General features: G+C 37.3%; 2 protein-coding genes across 2 annotated transcripts; one reads left to right on the top strand and one right to left on the bottom strand.

Moving 5' to 3' along the window:
* Positions 1–1535: 1535 nt before the first annotated feature.
* On the bottom strand, positions 1536–2547 carry LOC18045740 (probable DNA double-strand break repair Rad50 ATPase). Its single transcript, XM_006436596.2, has 4 exons — positions 2322–2547; positions 2030–2140; positions 1862–1942; positions 1536–1734 (listed from the first exon to the last, which is right to left on the bottom strand). Exons 1-4 carry the CDS (start codon positions 2520–2522, stop codon positions 1660–1662), a joined length of 468 nt encoding a protein of 155 aa, XP_006436659.1. The 5' UTR covers positions 2523–2547; the 3' UTR covers positions 1536–1659.
* A 1469-nt stretch (positions 2548–4016) lies between these two features.
* On the top strand, positions 4017–10701 carry LOC18045739. Its single transcript, XM_006436595.2, has 3 exons — positions 4017–7462; positions 9563–9873; positions 10136–10701. Exons 1-3 carry the CDS (start codon positions 4656–4658, stop codon positions 10498–10500), a joined length of 3483 nt encoding a protein of 1160 aa, XP_006436658.2. The 5' UTR covers positions 4017–4655; the 3' UTR covers positions 10501–10701.
* Positions 10702–11181: the final 480 nt, after the last annotated feature.

Below are 11181 nucleotides of genomic sequence, written 5' to 3'. Positions count from 1 at the left end.
TTTAGTTTTCTTTTTTGGCTGATATTCTTATGAAATGCCGAGTATATTAATGTTCCATTGAGTTCCATGTGTTTATTGCAACTTTTGGTTGATTATATACCAAAGAAAGTTTTGTTGAAATGAAGAAGAAGCACTTTTTTTCTACTAGATATTCTTGCAATATGCCTATAAAGTATTATTTACTTTAGCTTTAGCCATTTGATCGTTTTGGCGTCTGCTTTACCTTGCATTTGATTTACCGTGAATGCAAAATGATTATCATCTTCTTAAATCAGGCATGGTGTACTTGGCTATTGCTGGTAAAAACAGCTATTGAAAATCTGTATCTAACTTCATTTTCAGACCCCAAAAAAATTTAAAAAAATTTGGAGTTTCATTTTCTTTTTTCTTCTTCTTTTTGGGGTAAAAAAACCAATCATAGGATGTAGCCCAACCCACTCCATGGCTTTTCCATTGTTATTACTGTTATGGATGACATTGAATTTCAAATGAAAATTTTGGTTGTAGGCTGAAAGAATTGTATAATGCCTCTAATCTTCCATATACAAGTAAAACCTCTTTATCACTTTGTGAGGAAACTTGAATATTCTTTTGTTCTGGAATCCTGATAACTATGGGGGTTCCTGGTAGTGTGATTTTTTTCCCCTTCTTTTTCATAAAAAGTTCCTGTAGGTCATCAGAAAACCATTTTCTTTTTCTGACGAGAAGCTAGTGCTAGTTGTCTGTTTTGCTTGTAGAGGTAGAGCTATCTGTAGTTCGGAAATGATGGATTTGAAACTTATGCTAGCTTTGTATTGGGTGTGGATATATTTGATTACTCCTCAATCGCCGGATGTGATATTTTGAATTTCTCTGTTCTTTTGTTCTCTCTTTTTTATACCTGCACTGTTCATTTCCAGTTGCATATGGTGGATATCCCAAAGCTCCTGGAAGAATACAAAAAGCTTTTAGCTGACTGAAGTATAATCTGAGGAGCTGTCTTCGTATAAAAATGAAAGAGAAAATCACTACACAGCTTTGAATGTTTTCTCAATCTTTGTATGAGAAAGAGTATAGATAGAAATATGCAAGCATTTGTTCTCCATGTAACTCACATAAGTCATCATCAATTCTGCTGCTGGACTCATGGGTGCACAGATGCAGACCATTCACATTACAGCTGCGGAAGTCCTTGAGAAATCTTGCTTGTATCATTACTATATATTTTCAGACATATTGGGCTATTTGCTTTTCAGATTTCCTCATTATGTAAAACATCTCATAGCATGGCATCCTCTTATTAAGTCTAGATTTTTGCCAGGCTTTTCAGGCACCTTAGGAGTTTGGATATACTTTGTATACAGTATCTTTTGTTTCGTCATGCTTAATGAAGTTCTTTACCTTGAACACAAAATACGTGTAAGTTTACTTTGATGATTGATAATAACATTTGATTTTCCATTATTTTGGATGGTTTCACTCACTCTCAAAGACCCACAGTATGACTCTCTTAAAAAAAAAAAAGGTATCTTAAAATGCATGCTATGGTGTAGCTGTAAGCCAAGAGTTGTATTTATATTGTAGATTCAGAGCATGTAGGCTCACTTCTTGAACATTCATAATGAGAAAATTTATACTAAATACAAGCACAAAATATCAATAGCTGAAGATCAGGTGATCTTATTGTATGGGTTCTATGTTCTTGCTGAGCTCTTCCAGTTTCTTCATCCTCACTCTCTCACTTTCTGTCAGCAGCTAGTAACGTGACCGCAAAGAAAACAGTGCATTTTTGTTCAGAAAATAGGGTGGAAAGTGAAACACGAACAGAAAAGGAAAGCTTAGACTTTTCCATTTTGACATCAATTAAGGTTTTTCAATTTACCTCCATTAATGCTGTAACAAGCTGAGCTTTTTCTTTACTTTTTTCATTGAAAGCTTCCAGGGCTTCTTTGTATTCTCTCTCCTGTCACCAGCCAAAACTCTAAATCAAATTCTGTGAGAGCTAATGGCATAATTATATTTTCACTCTTGAGGAAGAAAAACACTAGACCTTTTTCTGAATGCTCTGTCCCAGCGGCTTAAGCTCTCTGTTAGCCATATCAATCTTTTTGCGCACAACTGCAACTTCCTTTCTCATTGGATCTGTCAGCACTTCCAATTCCTAATGACATTTACAGGAACACAAATCATCATAGTAATGGTATTGGTCCTCCTTTTACTGCTGTAGGACAAGGCTCCCCTTAGGAGACAAATACACTAGAGTTTGGCTTTTGATATACTATTTGGTAGCTTAAGCTGTTTGATAAGGACTCGATATTAATAAGGCTTTTGCTTCAACTTACCTCCCAAATTTGAGCCAAGCGCCTTGATTCTTCTTCAGCTCGACCAAGTTGGAGTTCAACTCTCTCCTTGACCTCCATTTTTTTCCTCTCAATCTCTTCTTCTCTAGCTTGAAATGTAGCAATTGCCATTCTTGCCATCTCCTCATCTTCAATCTCATCTGTTGACAGCCCGCTGCCATTGCTGCTCCCCAAGTTCCTCATTTTTCTTGGCCCCTTTTTTTTCTGTCAAAATGGAAACTCACTCTCCAAGTTTCTGCACATTCTCCACTTTTATGTGTACCCTTCTTTTGCTTCTGCTTTACAGTTCTCTGTACACGCGTAACTTTGCTTAATCAGGAAACAACATTTCTAAGAAAGCAAAGATCCCCCAAGCGTGCCCTCAAAGCACTTTCTTCCCATTTGCCAACATTTCAACAGCAGAAATAGTTCAAAGAATTTCAGTTTGCTCCATGGGGGAGATTGCTATTGAAAATTGGCTTATAAATTCTATGGTCCCCTCAAAAAAATTATTTTTCTTTTCTCCATTTCAGGTTGTTACATTGTCAAGTTCCCAAGTAGCAAGCAAGGCACTTTTCAGAACGAGTAGTTATTCTTTACGTACGTAATCTTCTTCAATGGGTGACTTCCAATCCTTTTCTTGAAACAGAAGAATTTTATCATATTGGTTTGTTGCTATTGGTAAATCATAAAACTTTCGCTTTTTTTTTTTTTTGGAACGTGGACACATAGTTCTTATACACTTCCACATTTTTCACATATAATGAAAGGGTTTTTTTTTTTAATATATTATTATTATTTTTTAACCTTCTGGTAACATAATCCCTTCCCCATGGATGCCGCCCATGTTAATGGTACTTATGTAGTTAGATTTTATTTTGAGGATTAGTGAAAAAGGTACAAAGAAGAAAAATAAAAACAAAAATTACTTGTTTACTGTGTGCTACTCTTTGTTGGCGACATAAAGAATCTTGAGTGTTTTATTTTGAAAAACTATATATTGCCACGTGAAAAATTAGAGAGTGATAGAAATAATGCCTCTTATTATTATTTGAATCGTCAATAATTTGTGAAAATAAAAATCAATGACTAGACAACAAAGATTAACTAATGGACACTAAAGCTCACCGTCCTATTAAATTTCACTAAAAGCATTTTAGTAGTGTAATAATCTTTCTTTTTCAAATTATTATATTTTTTTAAGAAAATAAGATTACAAAGCATACTATGGTATAAATACTAAATAGCATCACTAGAAGTAAAATTCATAAATTAACAGACTATGATTAGCTGGCCCAAAAAATGGGGCTGTGGGCCCTCTAGCTGGCCTAAGAACGTCTAACGTGACTCTGGCTGTGGGCCAAGATGGGCTACAGTGTATACTTCTGTTCATTGTCGGCCTAAAACAGACCGGGCTTTAGCCCACAGTCTGGCCCATTGACAATCACTCCCTATATTTTTCTTTTTTGGAACATATTTCACTTATTTAAATAAAAAAATTATCCAACCAAATTCGACTTTCAAGTTATAATATTTCCTCGTCTCATGCCGTCATGCCAAAACTATAAGAGCAATATATATATATATATATATAGAAAGGGGAAAATAAATAAACAATTTAATAAAATTGTCAGCAAAAACTTTTTTTTTTTAATTTTAGAAAATTATCACATAAATTCATCCTAGAACAATAATTTCCATTATTTTCCAACTTCGTTTGCACCACTTGATAGCATCGTGTATAGCCATGTGTCCAATACCGACCGCAATAATATTCTCGCCCAAATAAAAAAGCCGCTTTATTTGGACGAAGCAAGCACACAACTTCACAATCTCCCTTACTGATTTCACAGCTTCGAGAAAAAAAAAAAATTGATCTCTCAGTAAACTAACTTTGCCCACTTTCAAATCTGCGCAAATTCGATCGTCAAATTGAAAAAATCAATCATGGGTCGTCGTCTCAGATTATTGCAACACGAGGTTTGATTTGATTTGGTTTGATTCGATTTGTCTCTCTGTTGCTGCTGTTGAACCAATTCAATAATCAAAACCCCTTTCTGGATTTTTTTCCCCCTCTTGGATTTGTATTTGCAATCTTCAATCGCTGCTTTAGGGTTAAGAAAATTACAGGTTACTTGAGAACACTTGGCTGGGTAGTTGGTGATTATTCAGCTTACTCTTTAAGTTTGATTTTTATTCAAACTAGTCCAATTCTAGCGATCAACTGTGTGACTGTGGTCTAAAACCTAAAGGGGTTCTGCACATTTTAGATCATCGATCACTGATTGAGTAGTGAGAGGGTTACCTCTTTGAGGTTTTGATAACTAAATTAGAACGATGCAGTCTAGAAGACATCAAGATTACACGACGATGCCTACATCGTCATCTAAATCATGGAATAATCAAACTGGAAGAGGTGAATTAGGCAATCACCCGTATCAGATTTCACACCGTGATGCACCGGATAGGGCTCCTAGGAGCTTGAGCCCACGTAAAGTAGATGGGTCTCGGAGATTTTCGGATGGTCATAGAGCAAGTGATTCAACTGATAGGAGGGATTATGGATTTCATTTGGGTGGAGGAAGGTCTGAAGGAGTTCATGCAAAGTCGCCCCAATACAGGCTGTCGCATAAAAAGGATCAGTTTGAAGATGGTGTTGCCCATAGGAAATATGGGCATCCTGAAGATGAAGATTTCGATCATGGTGCAAACTCTAGATTGAAGGACGTATATGGTTATGATCACAGTACTTCAAGAGCTAGTAAAGAGAGGGATTATGGCGATAAAAGGGTTGTGGATATTGGCAGTCGTGGAATGTTGAGTCAGAAATCGATTCCACTGGAAGAAGAGGCAATAAGGGGCTTATATCAGTTGCCTCCAGATATTGGTCCCGCAAAAAATTATGGTGAACCTGGTGGAAGTTTACCGTTATCCTGTCGGAGCATGGATGTAGGCAGTGCTGAGGGAGAAAGACTTCAGTACCGTCAGCCAATTCCTTCTGATAAATTGGCAGCTTTGGAATCTTACAAAGAAGAGAAACATGCGTACCATTCAAGGGACCGTCAGCCAATTCCTTCTGATAAGTTGGCAGCTATGGAATCTTACCAAGAAGGGAAACATGCGTACCATTCAAGGGACCGTCAGCCAATTCCTTCTGATAAGTTGGCAGCTATGGAATCTTACCAAGAAGGGAAACCTGCGTACCATTCAAGGGACCGTCAGCCAATTCCTTCTGATAAGTTGGCAGCTATGGAATCTTACCAAGAAGGGAAACATGCGTACCATTCAAGGGACCGTCAGCCAATTCCTTCTGATAAGTTGGCAGCTATGGAATCTTACAAAGGAGAGAAACATGCGTTCCATTCAAGGGAGCGTCAGCCAATTCCTTCTGATAAGTTGGCAGCTATGGAATCTTACAAAGAAGAGAAACATGCGTACCATTCAAGGAACTATCAGCCAATTCCTTCTGATAAGTTGGCAGCTATGGAATCCTACAAAGAAGAGAAGCATGTGTTCCATTCGAGGGACAAGTTACCAATAATGGAATCCTACAGAGAAGGAGAGAAACCTGTATACCATTCAAGGGATAAGTTACCTGTAATGGAATCCTACAGGGAAGGAGAGAAACCTATCTTTCATTCGAGAGATATTCTGTACACAACAGTGCCAGACTCTCATTCTAAGGACATCTTGAGCACTTCTCAGTATAAAGACTTTGTTAGTACCTCTTCAGTAGCACCAATGAATGAGTATTCAGTTTCTTACGTGGATGATTTGACCTTTCCTGCTTCAGATGGATATTCAAAAAGTAGCATAAAGCTAAATGAACCTATTGGTTTTAGTTCATATGGGCAACGGTCACAAGTGGATTCCACCAGTGTTGCTGAACCAGAAGCAAGAAATTTTATATATAACCAGCGAGGGGCATACGACTCCTCCAGGACTGAGCGTGAGGATTTTGTTTACCCTAAAACATCGGTGATAGTGAGTGATGATCGAGGATATCTATCTGATGATGTACGCAGAATGACATCTCCACGCATTCAACATGACTACAATCATGCTCCTATGGATTATGATCATATGGATTTGGCTAGACCAAGTAATATGATCCCAGTTGTAGACAGTATTGATAATTCTGAGCATTCTAGAGGAGATTTGAGAAAGAGTAATGTGTTAGACCATCCTACTTTACAAAAGCATACAGTTTCAGACTACCTTGATACAAACAGAAAATCTTATGCGTATTCTGCATCTAATCATGCAGAGTTTGAGAGGCAAGTACCCCGAGATTATGGAGTATCGCATATGGATGTATCACAAGGTCATCAAATCTCATATTTGAGATCAGATTATGTCTATGGAAGGGATGCAGGCCAAGTTGTTCATGAAGAAAGATATTTGAGTTCTTCTGACCCATTATATGATTCAGAAGCGCACAAAATTGCTGTTAGAACACATGGAATTGAGGAAGAGCTTGGCATACGTGAACCGTATGGCAAATTGTTTAAAAGAAAAAACCTGGAGGATGACATGAATAGGCATGACTCTAGAACTATTATGTCAAGAAAATGGTATGCCCCTGAAGAGTTTGAAGATCTGTATGATGGTGATGAGTGTTTTGATGAAGGAATGAGTGGTGCCCACTTGTCAAAGACTAGGAGATTTAATAACAATGAACGCAGAAAGGGTGGACGAGCATATGATGGACAAGAACAATATGGAAACTTTGCATATGGTGACCGGTTCTCCACCCGAGATTCTTTGGTGCATTCACAAGGGTCTTCGATCAGATATTACAAAAATAGTGGTAAATATGTAAAGGCTAACCCAAGACTTGGTTCTTTAAGTAGGCATAGCTCACATCATGGTGATAGAAGAACTGGTCTTAATAAACAACACAAAGTTTGGAAACGAATTGAGGATTACGATGAGGATGTACATGAAAATGATGGTGACACATCAGAAGAGTGGTCAAATCTTGCAGAGTCTGAGCCATCTGAGGACACAGAGGAATTTAAAGAACTGGTACAAAAAGCCTTTTTACTGTATGCTAAAAAGTTGAATGTGAATCCATCTGTTCGAAGAAGATACAAGGAGCAAGGGAAAGCTGGTAGTTTGTTCTGCATTGCATGTGGCAGAAGGTCTGTTTTCTTTTCCTATTGTAAACATTTTAAATGGGGAGCACGTTTACTTCAGTCCGACTCCGAAGTTTCCTAGGATTACCCTTATAGTCCCTGTGAAGCATATTCATAGAAAGTTTTTTCTTTTGGCCTTATGGAATTTTTTTAATTATGGATCGCTGCAAACTTTTAAATGCTAGGTTTTATGACTAAGTGATATTGTAAATTCTAGAGGTGGATAATTTAGCTTCATGTAGTCTATGTGGTGAGGATTAGTGAACCTTGTTAATAACTATGACTTCTTGAAGCTAGGGTGATGGGCTCTTTTTGAATTGTGCTTGGATAACAATTTTTTTTGGACAGTTTGGTCTTTTTAAGCAAACGAGATTATGGCCTTTCCAGTGTAGTTTTGTTGATCAATTGTAGATTAAATATTTTGAGGTTAGGTGAATAAGTTAGCAGGGTTGACTCCATTTATGTGGTACAAAACTTTATCTCAATTAACAAAAACCAATCACGATTGTAACTCTTGTTTTGTGGACATGATAGCGAAAAAAAAAAGCCAAATGGGCAATTCAAATGTTAGATATCCATCTGAGACTTTGGAGACAATAAAAATTTGAATATACTGTAGCGTAGTAATTTTAGCATTGGGAGATGTTGCTAAAAAATCTACTGACATTGCCCGTTGCTTTCTAAACAGAACAGGGTGCATGTAATTTTGCGTATCTGACATGATTGCTACACTTGGTAATGATTGAATGAAACAATTTTATATTTGAATGGTTAATTTGTTCTAGACTTGCCTAGGCATGTAATAATAATATTGATGCAAAATCTGATTTAGGACGGTTTTGGGTCTCTATATATGTGGGGACTACTTTCAAATTTGTTTATGGGGAAACCTACTTTCTTGAAGTTTCCGGTTCAAGTAGACTATATAGATATCAACAATTATCAGACTGTTGATACTGATAGGAAATAGATGCTTTTCTACTAAGATAGGGATCAAAAGCCATGTATTATAACTGGACAGTTTCTTGTCAACCTGTAGGTTCATGGAGAACAATAATGAGCTTCAAGTAAGGGTGTTTAGAGATTTCAGGATATTGGCTTGAATTAGTGCAGCCTGTTGGAAGCCTCAAGTGCAACTAATACTACCTTTCAATCTGCTAATGAAATTGAAAGTGTGTAGAAATTAGATTGTTATTAGTGAGATAGAGAGGTGTCAGCTTGCATATTTGAAATTACGTCAGTGAAGTCAATTTCAAGCTTACTTTTCTTGGTGGTTAGCAAGTTTAATGGGGCTGGTCAATTGTTTGGACTTTAATCAACTTCCAGCTCTGAAACTTAATTTATTGATCTGGAGATTGAAGTCATTCTTCATTATAGGTTTGTGATGATTCTGAAGAATGACAAGATAGTCATACGTGCCGTTAGTACTGCTGTTATTAAGTTGTTTAATTGAGGGAATCTGTTACTGGCATCATTGATCTGCTAAGCTTTCAGACCTTATGTGCCATTCATTCGAATATCATTGATGGACATACAAAGCATTTGTTTTGTTACTTGAGCTTTTGCCGGCATCTACTGGTTTGTTGAAGAGCTTGTTAATGTTGAAAAAAGTTGTCATCCATGCTTCCTACTTTTTGGGAGAAAACATTCTATGGTGGAGTTTTCTTTCAGATACCTCACCTAATTGATGTCACAAAGTTTGTGGCTGACCCTTTTGAAGGGTGTGGTTGAGTTGAGAAAAGATCGGGGCCTTGAAACCATTCAAATGCTATTGTTTAACACTGATTTTGCACTGCACACAATTTTCCCTTTCAGCAGATGGTGTTTGTAGATATTTCCTTCTTCTGAATCTTCCTCTCAATCCTGCCGACAGACATATTGAGTTTCTTTATGAACATGATTGTATAGTTTTAGGTCATCTTTATATGGCTAATGATTTCATTGTTAGTTGGTCTCCAAACTATTATTTTCTTTTAAGATACTTTATTATTCATGTTTCTACCCTTCTCCTCTTTATTTATAGACAGGAATTGTAGAGCTTGCATTGTTGTATTGCATTTTTATTATATATTACTAGCAGTTGCTTATGTCTCTGTGCTCTTGCAGTATGTCGAAAGAGTTCATGAATACACAAAGCTTGGTGAGGCACGCTTTTATGTCTCACAAGGTTGGGTTGAGGGCAATGCATCTCGGTCTTCAGAAAGCAATATGTGTTTTGATGGGGTGGAATAGTGTTGTGCCTCATGACATGATAACATGGGTTCCTGATGTCTTGCATGATGAAGAAGCTATGGCTCAGAAGGAGGATTTGATTCTCTGGCCTCCCGTTGTTATCATCCGCAACATATCCATGTCAAACAACAATCCTAAAGAGCAGAAAGTTGTACCCATCGAAGGGGTTGAGGCTTTTCTTAGAGGTGAGTGGGATTGTGCAGTACATGTTTAAGTATTCTTGACATTGATGATGGAAAAAGGCAAAATTAAAACACTATTAGAAGAATGCTTATGCTCTATAGTAGGTAATTAGTGTTACCATTGTGGATTCATAATGCATTTTACAACAATTAATAACGAATTGGGGTTGATTAACTTGGAAGGGCATACTGACAACTGGTTTCTCGTACATTGCTTTTTTCTTTTTTTCTCTTTTTCTTTTTTATTTTGTTGGAGTATTTACAGGTGAAGGTTTCATTGGAGGGAAAATCACTGTGTGCCTAGGGAGACCTGCTGACCAAAGTGTCATGGTGGTGAAGTTCTTAGGAACATTCACTGGACTCGGAAATGCAGAGAAGCTTCATAAGTATTTTGTTGAGCATAAACATGGGAGAGCAGAGTTTGTGCAGTTGACATCGAGCAACAGCAGAAGCAGCATCAATGTGGAAGCGCAAATGCATGGAGATAAACTAGAGGAGCAACTTCTGTATGGGTACATGGGCGTTTCAGAGGACTTGGATAGTGTTGATTTTAACACCAAGAAATATTGTTTCATAAAGAGCAAGAAAGAGATTTTGGACTTGGCAAATGCTCCTGTTAAGCCTGACTAGAGGTAGCTTATCAAAGGGGCTTTCACTTAAAGCTGGTACTGGAATTCTGTGTTCCCCAGTAAGAATATAACACTAAGAAACCAAAAATATGTACTGCGTATGTTCCTACCTTCTATCATAAATGCTACTGTAATTAGTACAAAGATGTGAACCTAAATTTCTACTTTTTAATTAACGCCCCGTTTGCTGTTGACAGTCCCATGCCCGGGTCTTCTGAATTATCTGCTTATGCTTCTGTAGATTGTCTGAAAGAATTTATTTTCTCATATTTTTAGATAAAGTTCACGTAGGATTTGATTGAAGTAGCATTAGATGAGGAAATGTTTAGGGAGAATTCTTACTGATCTCTGATGGTTCTGCTTATTGGTTGTGAAAACAAGTGACCTACACAGCGAGGCAAACTTCATTGTGTCTGCCTCGCAGAGATCATCATCTGCACACGACTGCCTGGACATTTTCGGTGCATAATCTACTGATAAAACTTTTTTCCTGCAAAATTCTGATCACATACATGTTTTGGCATATATCAATCAATCAATCACGGCACTCGATGGATCTGATTCAAGTCGAAATTGTGAATGTGGCGTACTCAGAAATTATGAATGTGGCGTACTCGAATGTTATGTCATAATGCCCTAAATTTGCTTGATCTTCCACTTCAGGTGTTGTTGATTAGCTTTT

This window comes from Citrus clementina, unplaced genomic scaffold (assembly GCF_000493195.1).
Source record: "Citrus clementina cultivar Clemenules unplaced genomic scaffold, Citrus_clementina_v1.0 scaffold_4, whole genome shotgun sequence".
Taxonomy (NCBI): Eukaryota; Viridiplantae; Streptophyta; class Magnoliopsida; order Sapindales; family Rutaceae; genus Citrus; species Citrus x clementina.
The sequence above is the reverse complement of the archived record's forward strand: the minus strand, read 5'-3'. Positions and strand labels throughout refer to the sequence as shown.